The sequence below is a fragment of the Galendromus occidentalis genome, unplaced genomic scaffold (genome assembly GCF_000255335.2).
Source record: "Galendromus occidentalis unplaced genomic scaffold, Mocc_1.1 scf7180000077527, whole genome shotgun sequence".
In the NCBI taxonomy this organism is placed as follows: domain Eukaryota; kingdom Metazoa; phylum Arthropoda; class Arachnida; order Mesostigmata; family Phytoseiidae; genus Galendromus; species Galendromus occidentalis.
In genome coordinates, this window is record NW_003805515.1 from 1,157,081 (window position 1) to 1,179,441 (window position 22,361).

At 50.3% G+C, this 22,361-nt stretch overlaps 4 protein-coding genes across 4 annotated transcripts; 3 read left to right on the forward strand and 1 right to left on the reverse strand.

Annotated features, from left to right (window-relative positions):
• Window positions 1–7,852: 7,852 nt before the first annotated feature.
• Window positions 7,853–9,151, forward strand: LOC100897944 (uncharacterized). Its single transcript, XM_003748023.2, has 3 exons — window positions 7,853–7,928; window positions 8,312–8,621; window positions 8,803–9,151. The coding sequence occupies exons 1-3, from the start codon at window positions 7,920–7,922 to the stop codon at window positions 8,856–8,858; spliced, it is 375 nt and encodes a 124-aa protein (XP_003748071.1). The 5' UTR covers window positions 7,853–7,919; the 3' UTR covers window positions 8,859–9,151.
• Window positions 9,152–13,772: 4,621 nt separating this feature from the next.
• On the forward strand, window positions 13,773–15,276 carry LOC100897505 (uncharacterized). The gene has a single exon (XM_003748093.2). It carries the CDS (start codon window positions 13,828–13,830, stop codon window positions 15,079–15,081), a length of 1,254 nt encoding a protein of 417 aa, XP_003748141.1. The 5' UTR covers window positions 13,773–13,827; the 3' UTR covers window positions 15,082–15,276.
• A 1,813-nt stretch (window positions 15,277–17,089) lies between these two features.
• LOC100897653 (uncharacterized) lies at window positions 17,090–18,198 on the reverse strand. Its single transcript, XM_003748094.3, has 3 exons — window positions 18,063–18,198; window positions 17,750–17,939; window positions 17,090–17,635 (listed from the first exon to the last, which is right to left on the reverse strand). The coding sequence occupies exons 2-3, from the start codon at window positions 17,882–17,884 to the stop codon at window positions 17,099–17,101; spliced, it is 672 nt and encodes a 223-aa protein (XP_003748142.1). The 5' UTR covers window positions 17,885–17,939; window positions 18,063–18,198; the 3' UTR covers window positions 17,090–17,098.
• A 326-nt stretch (window positions 18,199–18,524) lies between these two features.
• On the forward strand, window positions 18,525–22,299 carry LOC100897799 (AKT-interacting protein). The gene is made up of 7 exons (XM_029112779.1): window positions 18,525–18,542; window positions 19,316–19,500; window positions 19,701–19,765; window positions 19,872–20,061; window positions 20,226–20,357; window positions 20,782–20,926; window positions 21,300–22,299. Exons 1-7 carry the CDS (start codon window positions 18,525–18,527, stop codon window positions 21,402–21,404), a joined length of 840 nt encoding a protein of 279 aa, XP_028968612.1. The 3' UTR covers window positions 21,405–22,299.
• Window positions 22,300–22,361: the final 62 nt, after the last annotated feature.

Below are 22,361 nucleotides of genomic sequence, written 5' to 3' on the forward strand. Positions count from 1 at the left end.
ACTCGCCCTGGCTCAGCCGACGGTTCCGCTCGACGAGGAAAACACCTACCTAATTAAAATTGAATCGAACCGCCGGGAAGCGTTTATCTGAAGGTTCCAATCCATGCGAAGAATCGCGGATTCAGAGCATCGGAACACAGCCCGAGTTCAACCATCACTCGGGGTTCCCTCCCAAAAAAATGAGTCGAGAAGCCGCGCAGAGAAAATTCGTGGAGGGTCAACAACTAGATAATTCGACTGCTGTCGTCCACGGGTATTGCAAGCGCGATTTCGAATTCAGCTCTATTTCGACCGCGAGCATTTCTTGTAGTAATTCACCGTTCTTCGCGTCAAATTCCTGTCTGCTGGGCGGCTTCAGACAGGTCCGCAGCAACAACGACAAGACACCTACAGCAGCGGGAGAAGCGATAAAATGACGTTTTTTTTGGATTTTTCCTTGGCCAGGACACCCAAGCTGTGGGCTCCCTTGGTCAAGTGCTTCTGCCCGATCCTCAAGCTATTTGCATCGCTGCTTGAACTGCACTTGTTGTCATCGTTGTTGTAGGCTCCAGCAGCTCACTGATCACTGCGCGTGCGCTCACTGGAGCAACGACACGAACTGGAAGACCCCGGGTGAACGAAAGGCCGGAATTGCGAACCATAACTCGTGCTTGCCTATTCTAGGTGAGGCAGGATCGAGAGAGAATTCTCGTCTACAGCAGGGATACTCGCGATTCGATGACCGCTGATCCCGAATATACGCGGGTATCCTGCCGGCGCCTATGTGACGTAGCTGGTAGTGCGATCGGATAGAATGCGTCGCACGTCTGCAAACGCGATGACTATCTCTAAATAATCGAATACTGTCTTAGAGCAGATACTCTTTGTACTGATCACACGAATATTTCTCTAGAGCGAATAGTTGCCGCTGTCAGGGCTAAAAATATCTACGCGACGATGATTTCCTTCATCCATATATCCATTCATCTGGCATCCGTCCGTTTGAGGCGGACGTCATCTATCTACCGATCGGCGACCGACCATACGCCCTATACGTTTCTCGCTGCGTCCGTCCGTCTATCAGTTCAGTCGTTCATCCGTCTGTCTGGATCTCTTACAGCTAACTGTTTATCGGCCTGTTATGATATAAGTAATTTTGTACGGCGATAAACATACCTGCGTAGGTTGATGCCTCGCAAGCTCGCGGAAATTATGCTTCAAAAACGTACTGAGAAACGCCTCTATTTTGGTATGGAACTCTTCGTCGTTTATCGACGGGGGATGAAGGTGTCATTTGAGGAACATCGACGGGTGTTTCGTCATCGGGACCGAGCCCTTTTCCTTATCGACTTATCCGACAGTTGGCGTCTCCTTAGATATTCACTTCCGCATGAAGCGTGTTCATGATTCCAGAATTTCAGATCCGCGATGAAGGAGACATCCGGAGATGAAGAATCTGGAGGAAGCGAGGAGAAAGAGCTCTGAACCTTCCTCGACTCATCTCGGCCCTCACGTCGTATTCACGATTATGGAAGATGATATGCAAGTCCGATGCTGAGCAGCTGATTGCGGCGATCGAATCATCCATCCACATATCTATTCTGTCAAGCGTCAGGATCTGGAAGTCTGACCGGGCAGCGTGACAGATTCTTTCGAACCTAAACAAGCGCTTGCTTCGATTCGATTCAGTATTCGATCAGCGGCTCCGGAAACAGTGAAGCAAGCGTCATCTTCGTCGTTGCATCGATGAGGTCCTGAATACGTTAGCGGTGCTCGGGCAAGATAGTCTTGATTTCGAGTCCTTGACCATTAGCTCCCCGAGAGCTTTCTGCGAGGAGTGTCGAAGACAGTTCAGCCAAAGTTACCCGCAGATTCTGCTGAACCGAAGATTTTTCTCGACGTTCATCGCCCTGTTCGGATAACAAGAGCCGTTCTGTATAGGGCTCTAACGAATCGTTCTAATTAGGCATTTTCATTTCGATCGGGAAGCCATCGCTGAGAGATGATGAAGAAAAGGAACGAAAATCGAGAAGGCGTTCCCGGAGGAAGCTGTCGACCGGTACAAATTGCAGCCAATTTAATCCGTCGTAGCTTCTTTTTGTCTTGTCGATCACAACAAAGACGCCGCGCCGGTACCGCGACCGATTATGACGGCTACTATTGTAGCACAATGTCAAATTGTGACGGAAGCGATGACTTCACCATACGTACCTATTATCGGGGACAGCCAGATCCGTCCGGTTCAACGTGACAATTCGAACGTACAGTTGGGAACGCGGCACACTGAATGTCCAAATAAATTCGTTCCGTTTCAAACGATAGTCATAAAGCAATTAGTGGTTGACGCAGTCGGTCGCTCGCAGCCGCATTCAAATATCTTCGAACGACAACCGGTGGCAGGCCATCGCAGTGCCATCGCAACATCATCGCTTTGAGGCGATGGTCATGGAAGCGAGAATTAGAAGTTTTCCGACCGATGCGATGTTCGCTGTCACCTGGTCTGCTTGAGGTTTGGGCATGGCATAACGGGCTCCCATTAACACCGGATTATCAGCGATCAGACAGAGGTCTGACCGGATTTCGCCGCTTTGTCTGACAACTCACCGGTCACGCCTATACGCGGCGTAGGAATGTCCGTTCCTGGCAGCAAGTCGCAGGCATCGATCAAGTGTTTGACGGAGCTTTAGAAAGCTGCGTGGAGCTCGGAGAAAGATCGTGCGAACTCGCATATGACATCCGGCTCACTTGGCAGCTAGCCTTGACGCAAGAGCTCCTCCTGATGTGACAGTTTCAATGTTCTGGATTCTTAAGAGAGTCATGAGTGCTGGTACTTGCAAGCGTGACGGTTGTCCCTCTGAACGGTGTCCCCGGACGGCTGCGGATTAGTACATAGTGGCTCTGGTGTGTGATCGAACCCTCGGAGGATCCATCATCTAAGTCCTCGGGCTCTTCAAAATGAGTTCCATAAATTGTTCTGCAACGTTCGACCGATGGAGCCTACGAATGGAGGAGCACATATTTGTTCGGTCAAGCCGAGTAAGGTTTGCTGCAGCGATGGCTCCCGAAGACGTTTGGAAATGATGAAAGCGTGCGAGGTCCCATACACAATGCGCTCCTTCGGGAAACTGACAGGTTTCAATTAGTCCAAATAGCGCTTTCTCGCGATGGCTGTCGAGGAAGTTCCGAAGCCCGGCTGACTGCCTCGTCGTCATAATGAAGATTCTGTAGCCCGAGAATTTTCTCACGGACACCAACAATCCGAAATCATTACTAGACTATAACTAGGCAAAATTTCCCATCCCACTGGCTTCTAACTAACGGTAGCCGCGAACTGTCGGTGAGAGCAGCTCACGGTGAGCTGGACGCTCGGCTTTACCATTTCATCACTATGGGTACGAATTCGGAAGCCGTGGAAGAAGCCGCGCAAATCCATCAGAATATATCGCCGTTATTTGGATAGTTTCATGCTTCAACGGTCAACGGATGCCCCTTCGGTCATTCGGTAACGAAGTACCATTACGGAACAGCTCCGATGGAAAGCACTCGGTCACTTATTAGTGTATCGAATCGTTCGCTTCTTTTGGGGCTTTTCAGCTCGACAGGATTTCTAGTGATGATGGGCCTCACCTGGATTCTTCCGACAGCTCATCGTTTATTCGGCACCCCTGTGCTGCTGACCGACCAGATATAAGGACAAACTGACAAGCGAGATACACGGATTGACGAAGTGCTTCTACGCGGATCGGCGGGCGTTCGATCACTCGGGAGGCAAGAGAAAACGAGAACTGCAGACATGACCAGGCTCTCCGTCCCCGACAGCCTAGCCTCTCGTGCTGGAGGGAAGCCTTGAGACCCCGGACGGACCCTGCAGAAATGATGGGTCTCAGGAAAACTTCTCATAATTGACGTCTTTGACGCCTCCGATATCTTGAGCACAAAATGTTCGGCCGGAGTTGTTTATGAGGTTTGATGATTGGCGGAACAGTAAGGGATCAGGACCTGAGAGAAGATTTGATGCTTACTTACATACTCGACTGTCTTCCCTGGATCCCCGCCCGGCCCCTCCGCAGCGGACGCATCAGACAGCGGACGCATCAGACGCGAGAAATACTGATTTGGGAGCTCTTATTATCTCGAAACAGGCGCTGAATTTTGGTTCGGTGGGCTATATCTCCCCAAATGACGTTCATATTTTGGCATCGGATTTCCTCACGGACTTGTTGGTTAATTTGACCAAATGAGAAACAGCCATCATCATCAGCAGCCGCTGTGGTTTTGGTGGTAACAACGACCAGGGCGGCGGCGGCAGCGGCGGCTCGTCCATACGGTTTCGGGTCGTCGCGAAGCTGCTGAGAAGACGGTATCATAATTCTCAGGACGCAGGGCGCGGTTGTGTTTGAACACGCACACAGCGCGGCTCAGCTCTGGGCAACATTTGTCGTGCGATCGATTCCGCTCACTGGTTGTCGAATAATCGAATATTAGGCATTTATCAAATAATAACAAGTGATGGCTATGCAATGCGAAATCGCTGGAATTGACTCCGACTGAATCCGATCGGTCACACGAGTAAATATTAGCGGCATATCTAGCTGCATACAATAGAAAAGAAATCGTTAAAAGAGCCTCCTTGAAGGCTATCTCGGTTCGCGCGCTTGTATCGGGACCCAACTACTGCGCCGAAAGCGACTCCCGATCCTGTGAAGTCACTCGACAAATGAATCGCTCGCAATATTGGCTAGCGATGATGACGATATGTTGGTACAAGACTTTATGGATCAAGAGGCAGACGAAGCGACGTGTGCGCATCGATCGATTGTGGTGTTGATTCCTTGGCGATTCGCTGGTGGCAAGGCAAAGTGAGGCCGGCATATTTGTGAGACGCGATGACGACAAGGACTGCGGCAGCAATGACGGGACGGACGAGAGCTGCTTCGCTTGTGGCCTGTAGAAGCCATGGCTGCGGGATCCAGGTGGAGCCACTCCCACTCCGTATTGTGCTTTTGGTGGTATTCGCACGGATACGTATTTCGCGTGTCGAGGCACGAGAGTCGGTTACGGCATTTTCCAGATGTATTCTCGATTATGAGTGATTAGAACGGAATAGCTATGGTAGGTATCACTTACCTCCGTCGATTCTTCCCCGAAAAGAGCTGGAGTCGATCGCGCGTTCCACTCAACTCAGGTCAACTGTTGGAAACATTTCGACATTGGTAGTCGAGAGTAGGAATTCAGGATCTGAGAGTCGGGAAAATACCGTTCGGAATCGGCTTCCGAGCCCTTTCGGAGACTTGGATCATAGTGCTCGGGGTGCATGGATTTCCTTTCGCTCGTAGAAAGCAGAAGTGAGCGCGCGCCGCGCTAGGGATAAGCTCCGCGCTCATCTAAAATCGCTCGCCTGCATTCTCAATAACGCCCGTCGACTGAAGCGCGTGGCGCGTTTTCTATATTGATCATCATACGTCAGGTGTCTTCGCTTGTGGATAAATTTCCGTCGCTGCGGACGAAAACGAACTGGACCACCGATTACCATACCGGGGACGCAGCGAGCGGAAAAAACGTGAAAGCTTTAATTGTATTAGGCCGTATCGAATCTCAAGGTGCAGATAAACATCCTCAACCCGTCGCACGTGAAATATTCCGATGTTTTCTACTGAAGGATTCGGATTAATCAAGGATTTTCCGATCGATCCTGTGTGAGAGGAGGGCGCTTCATGGATCACGAACCTCGAAAAACGCGGTGACGCCAATTCTCAGCTATAATTAATCGTCTCGCCCGCGACTGCGGAATTGTCACCCTGGCCAAAGCTGAGGCGTAATGGCACTTCACCTTGACGCTCCGCTATCATATGGTCAATGATCACCGATTGAGGTCTCTGGGCGACCTTTATTCTGTGGGACTGTTCTTCGGCTAAGCGTGCTAAGAGCGGCCCCCCATCTCACTGTCACACGCATCGCCTCCTGAAAAGATTGTAACGTCAGAGTTGCGTCGCGCGACGAACAGAATGACTTTTAGCATTGATGAACAGACTGACACTTAGTGATTTCACAGCAGCTACCTACCCCCTGACTCCGCGGATGCAATCCGCTTTTGCGGGCGCATGCCAATGAGCTCTGATTTCTTTCCACCAATCTGTGAAATTATTGAGGCGGAGAACAAACTCGAGAGGTCAGTTTCCCCTCCGGCGAGTTGCCTCATCCTCTACGAATATTGGGGCGAAACCGCTCGATGCAATTGAGTTTTGCTGCTGGGAGTCTTTCTCCGGGGGCTCGGAATCCGCGATGAGCGTTCATTCACTAATCAGCGACTTGGCTGTAGCGGACCCAATAACGAACTGTCATATATAGCAGAATGATTTCTAGGCCCCGGTCCTGGTCCTATCACCTCCCATGCTCATCGAATCGGTCAGAACGGACCTATCCTTGCGGGATGGAGATTCGGGTGTGAGAGCCCATTGGACGATTTGCGAGGTTTCCCGCACGCCGTAAGGAAGGCTGCAGCAGTCTTACCGATTATTTTCACGTTCTACTCCGACTTCAAACGGACTTCGGACATAACGGACCGACTGGTCCGTCATAACGAGGTTCTACTCTCCATATATCATCTCTCGATCCACGGAAGCTCCTGAGCGAATACAACTCGGGCGCAGCAGTCCAGAGCATCACAACGTAGGAAATGGAGAATCATCACATTTCAGGCCATGTGATTCGAACACGTATTAAAAGCGATTAAAATCGGGGCTCCGACGTTCTAGAGCTGCAAAAGCGTGTTGAGCGATACCGACGATGGCGAGCGACCCCCGCAGCTCGGGCACGAATATGATGAGATGACTCCGGGGATCATACTCATATCGGTTCCAGCCGTATCCGTCCATACCCGAATTGTGAATTCAAGCGCTTTGTCCATGCTTCTTTTCCCGTGTCGCTTGGCAGAACGCAGTGTAACCGGCATCACGGTACGTCACAAAGCAATCAGGTGCCCACCCCGGTTCCGAGCAGCCTAACGACGCTTGACGACCTCAAAATTGACTCGGCTTCATAACGCTCGAAAAATTTCATTACAGAAACTAAATGGCTGTCAGTGATTGACTAAGCTAAGTGAAGGAGTTAATAGGTCGCCATCGGTTTTGCGTAAGGGAAGATTGACAAGGCTGATCCTTCGTATGCGATAAAAATTGCGTCAACACGGAATCTCGTAATATCAAGTGAATTCTGCTCGGAAAAAAATCGAATTGTCTTAGGGGAAATTGTTGCTAGAAAATAAGTGCCGCCCTGAATGCTAGATGCCGCCCCTGAGAATCTAGCTGCTGAACGTAATCGACGTATGCTTGAATACGGCGTGATAGCCTTCACATACGGGTAAACCGATGGGAAAACTTGGAATCGATGTTGCGTTGCTCGAAATCGCTCAACGGGAAAATTTCCGATGAAACTACGAATTTACATGAAGGTCAGAAGGGCTCGGGTCAGCCGGAGCTGACGGAGCCCCAGAAATCAATCGAATTGGAAATGATTACATATCATCTAGAGCATCGTGACTGCTCCTCCCGATCATGTCTGACACAACCTTCGTTTGCGAAGGTTCTTATCATGATCCTTGCTTTCCATCTCATCAGAAGAACACAATAAGCCTAGAAATAGGAAAGCCTTCGAGGAATTCCATCGGAATCTCCGAGCCGATCGAGTCATTCAGGGAGAGACTTGAGTTTTTCCCATTGCAAGTTCCGCTCGTTTGCTAAGCATCCACCATACCACGGCAATTTCAAAAGTCTTCGCGGCCGACCGTCACGTAACCGAAAAAAGTAGCACTCGCGCTAGGACCCTTGCCGTGGGGGAGAGGAAGCGTTATTTAAGCCTGCACACACTGACATGGGGCAGTGTTGTCGTTTGTGTCTTGTGTTTTCACGTTTTTGGATACATCAGGCTACATTACCACCACCATGAATGCGGTAAGGATTTCGACAGAGATCGCGAGCCTCTCGTAGAGGACAGTGTGGTGCGGAAGACGGTGTTTTCTGTGCGCAGTGGATATATGAAAAAATGTCTGACGGGGGTAGTTCTTGCCTGCTACCAAGATAATTTGCGTATCTCGGATTATCGATGGAGGTTTTCCCTCGGAAGTCACAACATCTGAGAGATGGGCCAAGAAAGAATAATCCCGCATCTCGACTCTGACGGCGCTGAGGCAACGATCTCCAGGCAGACACGCCTGGATTGAAGGTTCCCTGCGATTAGGGTTGAAGCCAGAATCGACTCTGATCATATATTCGGGACCCGCTCCCGAGTTGGAGGAAGGAACGCTCTTTTTGAAAAGACGTGTCTCTCGTTCTAGTATATCGCCGTTCTGGCCCTCGTGGCCGTGTGCGTGTCTGCCGGATACCACGGAGGTCATCTCCACGCGTCCATCGTTTCGCCCGGAGGACATCATGCTCACGCGGATACACACTATGTAAAGGTCCCTATCGTGAGCCATAAGATCGTCAAGCAGCCCGTGATCACCTACGTCTCGAAAGCTGTACCCGTCCTCAAAGTCGGTGTGAAACCCGTGCACACAATTACATCTATCCGCGAAGAGCCTCTGCTCGTCTTCAACAACCCGATTCCCTCCCTCGTCACCGGACCCGGCATTTCGCTCCTTGGAGGTAAACCAGCTAGAGTCCAGTTTAGGGTGGTTCGAGGGATTCGAGGGGAGCAGTCCCGAGCGCACAGCCCAGCCCTTGAGGCCTCGTTGTACATCCAGACTTGTCAAAGTCAATTACTTCGAGTCCGAGGTGTATCCTGTGAATATATATATGAGTGTATATAAATTTTATTCGCTTACAGGGTACGGAGGGCACTACGGCCTTGGCGGAGGCCACGGAGGCCACGGCTGGTGGTAAAAGGAAGCTCGTGTGTGACGTAAACTAAACGTATTTATCCCGTTGTTGTGAAGGTGAATGATTTTGCATATCTGCACGTTGGTACGGAGCGTAAGGACTACTACATACGTACACGCAACTAATTCTGTAATTGGCGGATTCTTCGTTGCGAACCCGGAATCAAGGAAACAAAGTCTCGGGTTTAGCGATTCATGTAGCTCAAAATTGATGAGTCGATTGTTGACGACCGTCGCCGGTGCGCGACTCTTGTACATTGTGAGATTCCGTGACCGTATGTAATAAATTGTGTAAATAAGTTATGCCAGGACAGTTACTCGGCCAAGGCCGTGAATTCCCTCGGACCAGACTGGTTGCCCGATTCATGCATCGAAAAATTGGTCTCGGACCCTTTCTGCTCGGGACATCTTGAAACTCATCCCGGAGTTAGAACGACCCTCTCTGCTCCCAAACCCTCTCCTCAGGGCAGCTCAGCACTCCTCGGAGATTTTCCGGGATGCACCCGACGTTCGGTTCTCCTCGGCGCGCCAGCTGAGCTCGATTCGCTAATCGCCATTGCATTCAATGGCATCCACCCGGGAAAGGAAGTTCATGGGGCCGGAAATGGCTCGCTGAAGAAAACCGGCAAAACTCTTCCATTGCGATCGGAAAAGGCAAACGGAGGCATCTTGGAGAAGATTCCAGAACTCGTCAGCTCCACTTATGCAGCCAATGTGATCCGTATCGCTGCGAATCGATTGCTCCCGTTCCTTACGGACCATGAAAGCCTCCCGATGGCGTCGATCGACTGGATGTCGGTGTCTAAAAGTTTGCAGGACCGCCGTGTTTTGCAGAACTGTCGTTCCGTCGGAGCAGTCAGGCAGACGCGTAACTGTGGCTCAAAAAAAACTCGGAAAGACGCGTTTTTAGTCGGCGGATTAGGAGTCTTTGTTTTCCCCGCGTAGAGCTTGAAAATGTTGCGTCACACAAGCGCTGCTATTTCGCCCCGAGCACTTTCTTTTCGGATTCAAGAAAGACGTCGCCAAGCGGAGCGAAACCAAACTGGAAACCCGGCCGAAAACTAGAATCATATCCACGATGGACCCAGCAAGCAGAAAATCGAATGACAATGTGTGATAAACTCCACCAAAATCGATAGATTTCGGGCTCGGAGCGGATGATAACGGGACAACAAACCCATCCGTATGAATAGGAGGTCCCGGAGCTTCCTGTTGCGAAGTCGACGAGAAAGAGTCGCGCGGAACCCTGAGGATTCTCCCCGAGGCAGCTCTTCCGATATCGTATCGATGCAATCGAATATGAGCGCGTGAAATGATCCTCTCATCTCGGATAATCACAGCGCTACTGAGCCTTCTATTTCAGCAATCGTATATTCACCTGAGAATAGCGAGTGCGGAACGATGAGTCTGAATATCCGAGAGGAGGTGTGTTGAAGCACCAGATGATCCGTACACGATGAGTATGCTGAATAGGAAGGTAAGTGACGTCAGTCGGAGCTCGATTATATAACCTGATCCGTGTAAATGATCGAGCATCCGTGTTGGTCGTGCGATCGAGCAGGTGACACAATCGAGTTTTCGTAGACTTCCATGGAAGTCCGTTCTCTCGCCCCCTTGACTTTTGATATTTGGGAGCATTTTTTTGATCCATTCGATCAGCGATACAGGTGATACATACATATACTGGGGGATTTCTGAAGGAGAGAGGAAGGTCGAGGACGGAAGTATCGTAGGAGAAGATTCTGATTTTGCCTGTCTACATATATTACGAGGATTCTAACCTAATCCATTTCGGCCTGGATTCCACCTTCATTCTCAAACCTCTACGGAATCGTCCAAGATGAAGTTCTTCGTGCACGAGGCACGCAGAAGCGTTATCTTATTCTATCAAGTTCACGAGCATATGATCGAGTTCTCGTGACCTTGGGGTGATCCGATCGAATTTAAAGCAAGTCGTGGTAATATCACAGAGTTCTCGAACTGATCGAGTGAAAAAATCGAGAGAGTGATTTAGCTAATCTAGTAAGGAGAAGTCGTGGGTGATATGAGAGGTAGATACTCGAAGTCTTTGAAGTCTTCGATCTGATCTTCAAGCTTCTCAGAAGTCCGTTGTGAACTCGACTGTGGAAAGCCCGTGAAGATTATCCAGATAGATCAAAAAGTCTAGCAACGTTCCGAAATCATCACACATTCGAGGTCTATTATTATCATGATGTGCGAACTGCATCAATGAAGGCTGACAGTATGATGACCTGGAGTAGGAACATCACTGATTCAGGCTTTCCGTCACCCAAGTTCACTAGAAATCGTTGTGCGGAAGGAAGGCTACAGTGCGTCACTCATCGACGGGGTCTCAAACGTGAGATCCCACGGGAGCGGGATGCCCGGTATGCTTCCCTCGACGAATTTTTCAGACAATGAGAACTCAAAGCATAGGGATGAGACCCTTCTTAGCGCCGGGATTCTTTCCCTCAATGATCTCGAAATTCCAGGCCGCCGGCGGGGCTGGTCTTTCCGACTCATTATAGGGTCAAATTGGCTTCCGCGTGCGATTTTGTGGGATCTTCGACACAGGAACCGTCAGTTTTCCAGATGGTATGCGGGCTGTCAAAAACCATTACGTCCTGAAGGCACGCATTCCTGGTCGGAGCTGCTGTGATGTGCTATAGAGGTAAGCGACTTTCAACGCTTGCCTAACGCCATGTGGATTCCATCGAGAAAAAACACTCGATGAGTCATCTGATAATTAATCAATCATACTTTTTGATCTCCTACTCTTTCTGCAGACTTGGGACCACATTATCCAAAGTTCGACTGCTTGTCGCGTTGGAGGAGGCCGAGGACTTAGCGATCCCATCGTAGAATGTTGGTTCCAATGTCTCAAATCAGATATACATATATACATATGTATACATACATATATGCATTTTTTCCATGGGGATCGATCAGTCACCTGCTGACTGAGGAATCTGGCCCGCCATTATTCTCACGAGCAGGCGCGTATCCAGGATTTTTTTTGGGGGCGGGCACACGATGACTGCGGCCGTGAAAACTTGGGAATTGGTTCCAGAAGGCGACAGAGGTAGTATGAAACGAACATTTTTGGGAGGGGGATGGGCCTCCGAAGCTCCCCCCTCCCCTGAATACGCGCCTGCTCACGAGAGAACTTCTGGTGTGGACGACAGTCCACGAATATAACTTCCACAACGGGAGTCTTGCTAGCTTCACAGCAGGCCTCGTTCCAGTCACCGTGTCTTGGCCTATAAGGTACAGCGAGCATCCAAGCTCGAGGTCACTCGTTTCTGTCGGATGGACTCCCAAGCCTAGGCGCGAAAACTTGGGGTTCGCCTGATGACAAGTCTTTGGAGCCTCCTCGAGCCGGACTGTCAAGGATCGGGGCCTGAAAACTCCGACGAACAAAGGCGCTCGAAGAATTCCCTCCCGGGTATCCATATGGAATGGCTTGCGTGGTCAGAGATTTTCTCGGTCGAGCGGCGTTGCTCCGCAGCAAGGGATCACTTGGGTAAGCTCATGAATGACGCCGACGTGGCCTCCCACGATTTGGCGCGCGATTCCGCAAGAGAAAACTCAGGCTCGCCACTCTCGACGACCCGCCGGCGCAAAGAGGAGAAGGTCCCTGCGACGATGCAAGGGCAACAGTGTGAGTTCCGATTGGAAGCCGTCAGTGACGCTTTCGAGTTTCCTGCCGCGGAATCGATGCGATGCTTGATCGGACTTCATGCGACCTGTCTGCTGCCCTGAGGATTGGTTGAGGGGCATCTGTTTCAAGAATCGATGAGTGTCTATATAGACAAAAGGGTTCCGGGTTACCTTGTCAATCGCTTGTCAGGGCTCGACTACCAACCTTTGCCTGACTGTGGATCAAAGTTCTCACCTGCTAGGAGCTCGTTCGCGTCACGGAGAGTGAAACTGGATCTCCTGCCGGCAGCCTTCGATGGCTCAGTCAGACCGCAGAGTACCAAGTTCTAGTCCCGCTATGCGAGGTTCGAGATGGAGATTCGACGAGGGGATCAGCCGCTTCGGGCCGGTGACTATCCAGCTATAACCAGGGAGCAACATTTTTTCTCAAATAAGAAAAACACGGCTATATAGCAATTCTCATACAATAAACGATAATTTTACTCGACGGAACCCCGAACACTCGCATCTTCGAGTGACCTGTGAGACCCGTAAAAGTAGATCTTTGCTATCGCGACCTTTCTAAGTCTTCCTTCCTGCTCCGGTCGAATGCGGGTATAGAGAATCGACCATTGGACTCTCACGTACAAGCCGTTCGTAGGTTTGCTCGCTGCCGTTCCCTCTCATTCCCTGCACATTCACATGAAATCTTACCGGATTCCCGGACATTGTCCCGAACATAAATCGAGAGAGGAACATCGAGTCATTGATCGCGGAATAAGTGCCGATTTTCACCATCCCAACAACGATAATTCCGATCGAACCGAGACCGATGGCTGATCTGCGCTGGTTCCACGGAGCCTCATTGAGCACGGACAGTCACACGCCGTATGCCCGCATTCGGAAGCCGACCTATGACATGTCGGCATGTAATTCCTCAGCGCCAATCGCTGGACCCGGACTTTGTCCTTCTCCCGGCGGTGGGTCCTCGAGGAAGCCAATGAGGAGATTGCGAGCAGCTCATCGTTGAATTCTGAGCAATAGCTTTTCGCTCGACTACCGATTCCCGGGCCCGAAGTCGAGCACTTGTGTGACCGAGCCGGGTCCAGAAATATTGTCGAAGGTATTCTCTCCTGTACAAAAGCATCAGTCCGTCTGGAAGCAAAAGACCGGCACTGAGCACGTGGGTTCACGAAACAAAGATCTTCCTCCATCTCCAACTTTACAACTCCCGGCAGCGTATTATAAAACGTTGAGCGGTCATCAGGAATCCACTGTCAGGATTTGAGCCATCCTTTCGGGGTCACTCCGCAAGGCGCTCCGAGTTTCACTCGATGGAGGAGCCTCGGGCAACGTCGTTCTGTGTACGCATGTGGCTGATCACAGCCACGATAGCAATCTGTTTGATTTGCACTTGCTTCGTGATGGTCAAGGCCCCCGAAACGAAAGTGGAAGTCTCATCGACCGACATGCTGCTACTCGACGGAGTTTCTGGGCTCTGGTGCCAGGGACAGGAGCTCGTTTCAACGCACAAATTCAACGTTTACCGTTTCAACGATCCCGAGCAATCGAACACCACTAAGACGAGGACAGAAATCGATAACGTCCTCGTGAGACTTCACATTGGACCTAGGAAATATCAATATCTCCGATATTTTCTCCTCTCGGGCTCCTCCGTGTCCGTGGTGGCAGAGTCCGACCGCCGGCATCGGGCGAACGGGACCGTGAACGTCGTGAAGGGAAAAGACGAAATGAATCGATGCCTCAAAGATCTCGACGAGCACGCCAACGCGAACGATACGGATAGCGAGGAAGATCTGAACTTCGCGCCGGTCGGTCACAGGCGTTACAAGTACCTTCGGTGGGCTCTAAAAACTCGTCTCTTCACGGGCCAATCGAGAGGGAGTTTGGAAGTGACGGCCTCCGAAGACGATCACTTCCATCTCATAATTGTGAACGACAGCAACGAGACCGACTTATCGGTGACACTCAGAGTGAGCCTCACGAGAATTCGTTTCCTCGTCGACGGCGACGACATCGTGTGCAACAAAGTGAAGCATTGCCTTCATCATGTGGGCTTCGGTACCGATGTACGGCTCGTACTGGATATACCTCGGGAGCCGGACGCGGGCCGGAGCATGTTCGTTGTAAGAAGTGTTTGCCGACCGAGAGTTTTCTTCTACGCCCTCCTGTTCATCCTGATCCCCATCATCATGCTCCTCATTACCGGCTTGGTCATCAAGGCGTACAGCACGCTCCTGACGCTGCCGCTGCATAACCGACACGACATCCGATCGAGAATCGCTAGGAGAATCCAAACTCAGCTCAGCGTGGAAACTGGACCTTCACCGGCGGCGCCCCGAATCGTTCAGCATGCCCCGCCTCGAGAATACATGCAGGTGCTCTATCACATTCCCAACGATCAAGGTTTGATGGACCGCACCCCGACGCCCGGGACTCCGCCCCCGAGCTACGCGTCGCTCGAAAAATCGAGGAAACTCACCCCGCCCATCTGTTGCGATAAATGTCTCGACCGATTCGAGGACGAAAAGCCCTTGATGCCACCGCCGCCGACGTACAGAGAATAGCCACGATTAATGAGATCGTCCGCTCGCTGTGTAGCGCGGAGTTTGTATATAGAAGCAGAATGTTAGGTAGATATGTCTGTGAACTACTTGTATATACATACATGAAGGGAACCTCGCGAAATGCATAAAGTTTATTTATTGAGGGACCGCATTCGTACTCGATTGAAATCTATCGCATTGTTCGGCATTGGCTAACTGAGCAGTTAAGCATGCAGCGTAATTGGGCGGATTACCTGTCTGACCGTGAAGTTCCAGTAGCTCTGGTTTTGCTTCTGCAAAATGTCGCTATCGTAATCGCTGAAGTGTGGCGACATTGGATGAAAGAGAGAGATACATACGCAGATCCGACATCGCCACCGATGCCCGGGGTAGGGTGCCGCGGGAGGTCGTCTCTAACGTCCGTGGTATCTAATTATTCGGAAATGACTCGCCAAAAAATAAAGAGGAGGTCTGAGACAAGCCATCGCCTCATAGGAATCTACGAATTTTCTCACGATTTTCATCCTCCCTGAATCTCAAGGAAGAGAGGCCAGGGATGGTTTCCCCATCCGGGGCAAGACTAATTTTCAATCTGTATCGATTTGTTCCCATCGATGCTCTCGCCATGAATCGGTGAAAGAACAGGTCTGTTAGGGAGACACAAATCTGTGTCACCCTGGATCAAAGCCGAAACAAAGCGGCAATGGTCTATGAGTAACTGACGCTTGTGGAATAATGTGATGCGGGAATTCGGTGCTCATGTGACTTGCTCGACGACGCCGACGTTGACGCAAAGTGTTCCGATGATTCCCTGCGGAGTTTGCGGGAGCTACGCTTTGGGACGTGAAGCCAACTTTGATTTGCGGGGAGACAACATGGGTGAGTTGAACAACGTCGGTCTCCATGCCCCGGGAGAATCGGCTTTTCCGTGGATTCCACCTCCGCGAAGGTCACGATTCTCTCGACCCGGCTCAGGTTCCGCTCGACCCCTCGACGCGTGCCATGTGACTGGGCTTTCATGCTCGCGCATTCACCCATCTCCCGACTTCTATAAAACTCATCCCGTCCGCCTCGCTTTGCAGCTTCGAATAAGGTTGTGTGCTCAACCCTTGTTTTGAGCCTCTTAGCGGTAGCCGCGATCGTAGCTCTTTCGATCACGGTCGCAGTTTACAACAAAAAGATACTGGACTTCATGGATCGTCACGAGAGTGAATGGTACAATTTGAGTACAACCGAAACAAGCACAAAGTTCTGGGAGCTCGGCAATATGACAGGTAAGGCGAACTCTCTATATTTAAACGCAGCAAAGGGAAACCATGAAAACTGAATTGATATAAATTATTCGATCGTCTCAGACTTCTTGAACGGAACGCTCGTCATCGACCAGGTCAACTCGACCTCCATCGCTAACGGCACGCGACAGCAGGGCCCCATACGAATAAACAACTTCCGGCCCTCTGCAAACGCTGAGGACAGCTCGAGGAACTCCGGGAGGGGAACATGGTCAGGCGAGAGGCCGTTATCGTCGAACAGCCGCGAAGGTGCGTCAGCTCTTCCTTGAGAATTATCTCCGGGGAATAAGACGGTGCGCCCCGTCTAATTTCCCGAACCGCAGATCCAATGCTCTCCAATAGTGTAAGTGTGTCGCCTGATTGTGACATCTATTGTCTGTTCAGGGATCGGGGCTACGAACGTGCCAAAAACTTTCATTGCAGATTCCGAAGAGCCTTCTGCGAATGAGATTCGCACTGCGAGAATGCGGACGAAGCGGGTCGATACCGATGATCGTAGCTGAGGTCTCCATCCACAGACCTGACTCTCAAGGAGTTTTTCTCGAGCCCTTGAGAAATACACGGGGAATCCTGACACTTTCCAATAAAATGTTGTAGCCCCGCTATTCTGACTCGAATTCGAGCAAGGCAATTTTTATTAAACAATCGAGTTCTCGCTGCTTCTTGTTCTCCGAAGAGTAAGGATACCCGACATACTAGCATAAAAACAGAGAACTCGGATGGTTTTTACATCGAATACTTTTATATCACGTTATCGGTATGTGACTTCCTATCACAAGTAGTTTGGCACCTCTCTCTGTGACTTTGAAGTGCATTTTTTGTTTGCTTGAATCGTTGATTGGGTTAATATTCGATAATTCGATTACGCCGTGTACCTCCTTCGAGTACCCTGTGCTCAGAGGGAAGACATCTACCCACATCGTACTCATCGACTTCAGGAACTTCGAGAGTCGTTCACTCTCAGGATCATCCGCTTTCAAACCGATGACGAGCATGGATTTCACCTTGGCTTTGATTTCGAATACGCGACGGAGAACCTCGTTACATGACGATATGTCAAGTAGAGGCAGTAGATCGTCGAATATGACGAGATTCCGATCGGAGTCGATTTCCACGTCAGGGACTGTGAGTGCTTCCCCTCTAGCCGCTTGGGCCCGCCAGGAAGTGACCTGACAGGTGATTTTGAGATCTCCTTTCTCAAGCGATTGACGGAACGGGAGGCCCGCTCGTTGGCAAACCAGCGAGAAAAATTGCGAGCTCTCTCCACAGCAAATCAGATGAACCTGTAGCAAAGAAGTTGTTTTAGGCCGAGTTGATTTTCTCTCTCCTCTGACGGAATGAGCTATCGACCCCGTTTTCCAAACCGAGGGAAATCCTCCTAAAAGACTCATACTCACAGTCTGTTGTTTTTTCAATGCGTTGCCCAACATGTGGGATAGGACAAAGTTGTGACTGCACGATCCCCTCGAGCTCACGAAGAGCACGTCATTCCCAGAGCCACTCGCCAGAAATTTGTTGAATTCGAGAAACATAGTCTTGCAATCATGGGTTTTCAGACATCTCTTGATCAGGTTATCGGAGATCCAGCTGGAGGGAGGGAGGATAAGAAGTTTCACACGAGATACGGCGGTTAGCGAGCATCAGCTGATCAGCTCACCCACAAGCAGAAGAATATTATCAATTATCACAAACCGAGCACAAGTTACTCACGGATGTGACAGCGTCACTCAGCGCCGACTCTGGGCGTGATGAATATCGCGAACAAATCTCAATCGAGGACAGCCTATCGGGGCATCTATTAGCGCTCAACCTGCTGGAATCCTTCTCCCGAAACTCCGGCTGTTCGTTTAGAGCACGATGTCACAGGCCGATCGGCGGGCCCGGCAGCAGGCGGCTCGCTGCTCGTTCCTGTTCCAGCCGCATCGACAAACTGTTTGTTGATACCAAAGTTCTACATCCGACGATCCGATGTCTGTCTGCCGACGAATGGCCCGGAATTTGACACATTTCGAAGGAGTATTCCGATAATGAGGCCGTAGTCAGCTATACAGCAAATGGCCGGCCAGAGTTGTCGTGTGTACTCGGCTCAATCTGTGCGTTGAGGTCCTGGGATCGCGGAAGAGGCGTTTCTGACGACTTTGGAACATGAAACTATGACGGACTGAATTCGAGATGGGACCCACGACCCAGGTAAGTCTGTGACACCTACGATAGGAGCGCGGGAAGCGTTGTATCTCTGGGAGCTCTGGGATTCGAATCATCTTCTCGGGGAGAAACCGCCGACCAATTTTGTACGGGAATTCTGTGAGCCGGAAAGGCTCTCCAGCTGACGGATCTGAAGTTTCGATCCTCGCATCTCCTCGACTGTTTGTCCGCAAACGCGAGCAAACTGTTGATTACATCACTTGGAAGTGAAGCAGGAGCAATTCTATCTGGCATAGCCCGTTCCGATGCGGATGTCCTTGATGTCAATCGTCATAAAAAGACGACATGCATGACACAGAGGGTCGCCCGAGCGGGAGCCAAAACTGGGGAAGTAGACTGCTCAATGATTTCTGCAAATTGTTCGCGGAGTTGATGATTCTTTTCCATCGACTTCTATGCCAGGGAGTACTGAGTGCCGCAGTTCTTTGGGGAGTCGTGTCTACGAAATACTGATCGAAAGTGGATGCTCCGGAATCGTGACAGAAACGTTTGAGTCTCATTGCTGACCACATCAGAGACATCCGATTCTCGTGTTTGGTATCTTTGATGAAACAATGTAGTCTGCGGGACAGTCAAGACAAAATACCCAAGCTTGCACTCAGTGCTGAGCGAGCTGTCGACAGCGGACCCACCATGTTGTATTTGTGGCATTGTAATAATTCGGATCCGAATATCGACGGGGACCGAATGATGAATTTTCTCCCGCGATCGATATCAACACAAACTTCAAAGATATTGCAGCGAAGTGATATTTCCAGAATGCGAAGAACAATGGCGAAGCCTCAGGTAGCGCCGCGGGAGGTTCGCTGCCTCGAGCGGCTGTCAAAAAGCCAACGAAAGAAGCTGTCAGTAGCCATCCAACTTGCCAGGCGAACGCACCGCGGGTCGAAGTACTCAGGACCTATGGAAACGTCTTCCTGGAGTACACCCTGATGAATGAATAGTACGTACCGGATGCCTCAATCCCTCAGTCGGGGATCATCGATACTCGATACCGGGGGGATTCCCCATGTGAAGACTACTGAGCACTTCATATGTTCCAATGCTTGAGATGAATATTCGCTTCTCAAGGAATTTTTCTGAAGCAACCAAGTCATGTTTCGACTGAGCCTTCTCGATTATCTGAGTCTTGACTATCCACAGCGCAATTTTCCGGAAGAAATTCCTACCTGGGGTTTACATTATGCCGTCTTTCGATTCCGCCCTGAGTGAGTGTATTTTTTTTTCGCTTGATTTCCTCATACTCCCCTGCATCCTGCATTCCGTTTGCTCATCGGATCATACTCCGAGTTAACATGAGATTTTTTCACACAGAATGGTTTTGTGTGATCTTCATACGAACTGGAATTTATGAAGGTGGAGCGTTTCGTCTCCTACTGGAAATGTCGCCTCTTTATCCGGAAGGAGGGGTTCCGAGGGTCATATTCGACCCTCCGGTATTCCATCCCTTGATACACGCTATCACAGGCGAAATGGATGTATCTTGTAAAATCGCTAAATGGAGGCAAGTTTTCGACAGCTTCCCTCTGGATTCATTCAATAACCAGAGTACCTTCGCTCGTCTTCTTATACGGCATCCTATCGACGATTGAAAATATCTGGTTCTCAAGCGTGGGGGCTAAGAAAAATGCTCCGCGGAGCGGCATCTCATGCTGCGTTTGATTTCAGGAGGGAAGAAAATCATATTTACCAAGTTGTGGAAGCTGTGAAGAGTTTATTCGAAAAAATCCCAGAAGATTCGAAAGCCGCCAACAGAGAAGCATCTAAGCTGCATAAGAATAATCCCGAAGAATTCAAAAGGTGAGAGAGAGGGGAGAAGGCTCCAGGAGACTACGCTGCTTCGCTTTTCGCTCGGTCACGTCGAGAATCATGAGAACATCAGAAAATTGCATTTTCGGTCTCGCTCCGTTAGCGTCCGCTGTGGGAGGCGAGTAAATCTTTTCTGTGAATCCCTCGACTCAGAGCGGTGACACTCACCGGCTCGATCCCGTGATGAATAATACTTCCGGTTCGAATACTCGAGGTCGACCGAGTTCACCCATCCGGCTATCAGCCGTCAAATCCTCCAAATCAGGGTGACCATGAACGATCTCTACCCTCTCGATTCTTTTTGACATTAGAGGAGTGGGATCCCGACCGATCCCTACCCGAGCATCGCATGGAATGGTCATATGGACGATGACAGCTAATCTCCTGCAATAACTCATTCTTTCTTCCCTTACAGAGTGGTGGAAGAGTGCATTGCTCAATGTATGGACCACCTCCAGCGGGAGAGTCCCGCGGGAGATCCGAACAATTTTGACTTTGTAGCTCACGACGCGCACGATCTTTCACTATCTTTTGATGAATCTAGTCTCTTCAGTCTGCGGGTGAGTGGAAAATCGTTTCCCTTGAGTCTCTGCCTACTATCTACTTACTGTGTTAGCTGGAAGTAATGCGCGGCGTTCGCTCATGGGAGCGTAACCTCGTAGGGCTCAGTTTTTCCGGTTACACGCTACGAGATTGCACAAAGATTGAACTCTCTGCTGTCCTTGAACTTTAGCCGCTGTTGTTATATCGAGCACAGCTGACGCTATCACTCGTCCGCGTCTTTCTATTGGAGAACAGCTCGCTACCCTGTGGCGAGATCTGTCGCGCGGTGGCCCCGTAGTAATTACATCCGTTGAAAAAACTATTTTTTTTACGGCTCCTCAATGAGCCTATTCTTGCCCCCACCGACAGAATCTTTCGTCCTTCTTGCAGATGGACTCGTCCGAGTGCTCAACCGAGGCAACAAAGAGTCCCCAGAGGTTACAAGGTCTCTCTTGGATGCGCGACGGGAAACCGTGGGCCAAGGAAGGAAGCTAGTACGAAGTTCCGCGTATCATCGACCGATCTACGGGTCGGTTGGACCTGTAAACATCTGTACAGAGAGAAAGACAGCACCGGGAGACCTCAATGTCCATAGAGCGACAATCATTTTGAAATCAACACCCTCGGAAATCCACTCATCGGTCTCCCGCGTGTGAATCGTTGTGATGCATGCTACACTTTCTATGGTTTCCTCTTCCCGTTATGATAATTTACCAGCGAAGCTTTTGTTGGTTGATGCTCTGTACTGATGAGTCATTGAAGAATGATTTCGCTCCTCTTCGTAGTTAATTATACCGCTCGCCCGCGAGCGAACGTTACCTAGAAGCCTCTAGTCGATGAAGGTAGTTATGGCTGCCGCGTATGTGTGTCCGATGAAGGATTTTGGATTCCTTTCCCCCATATGAGGGGGAGGAAGCTAGAATCACAAATTTCTCATGAGGGTATGAATGAATGAGCGCAAGGAAGTCTGAGACGTTGCCAAGAGCTTAAAGGGTCACAAATCACAAAACACGGTGATCGCTTGACGAGAAGAATGGATTGATGTTCTGTGTGGAAGCGGACCGTTAGGGAAACGGCGAGGGGCGCACCGATGAGCCATGATGCTGGCGACGGAGCACCATGGAAATGCGAGATCTCTTCCTGACTTCTCTTCAGTCCCCTTCGAACGTTCTGTCCTGCAATCTCTTCATCAGATGGTTTCAAGATTCGCTTCCTTCGGAGGGAAGTGATTCTCCTGACATGGAAGCCTCCAGGCGCTCCTGTGAGGTTAAGCGATGCTACTGGCTATGAAAGTCGAAAAGCCCAGCCCGAGCCCCTCGCGGTGTGCCACTGCGGAATGCTATCTTTCATGAGGAGAGTTTGGAGGGAATAAAAGAAGAACAATTTTCTCAGAGAAGCTGCCCATTGAATTTATGTAGATCAATTTTACCGTTCCTCATCAATGAATCCTGC

Coding starts and splice junctions, on each gene's coding strand:
- LOC100897799 (XM_029112779.1), top strand. Junction 19,766..19,871: donor GTCTTTCGATTCCGCCCTGA/GTGAGTGTATTT, acceptor TTTTTCACACAG/AATGGTTTTGTGTGATCTTC. Junction 20,927..21,299: donor CTAGTCTCTTCAGTCTGCGG/GTGAGTGGAAAA, acceptor TCCTTCTTGCAG/ATGGACTCGTCCGAGTGCTC.
- LOC100897505 (XM_003748093.2), top strand. CDS start 13,828: ATGGAGGAGCCTCGGGCAACGTCGTTCTGTGTACGCATGTGGCTGATC.
- LOC100897653 (XM_003748094.3), bottom strand. CDS start 17,884: ATGTTTCTCGAATTCAACAAATTTCTGGCGAGTGGCTCTGGGAATGAC. Junction 17,636..17,749: donor CATTGAAAAAACAACAGACT/GTGAGTATGAGT, acceptor TCTTTGCTACAG/GTTCATCTGATTTGCTGTGG.
- LOC100897944 (XM_003748023.2), top strand. Junction 8,622..8,802: donor CGGCATTTCGCTCCTTGGAG/GTAAACCAGCTA, acceptor ATTCGCTTACAG/GGTACGGAGGGCACTACGGC.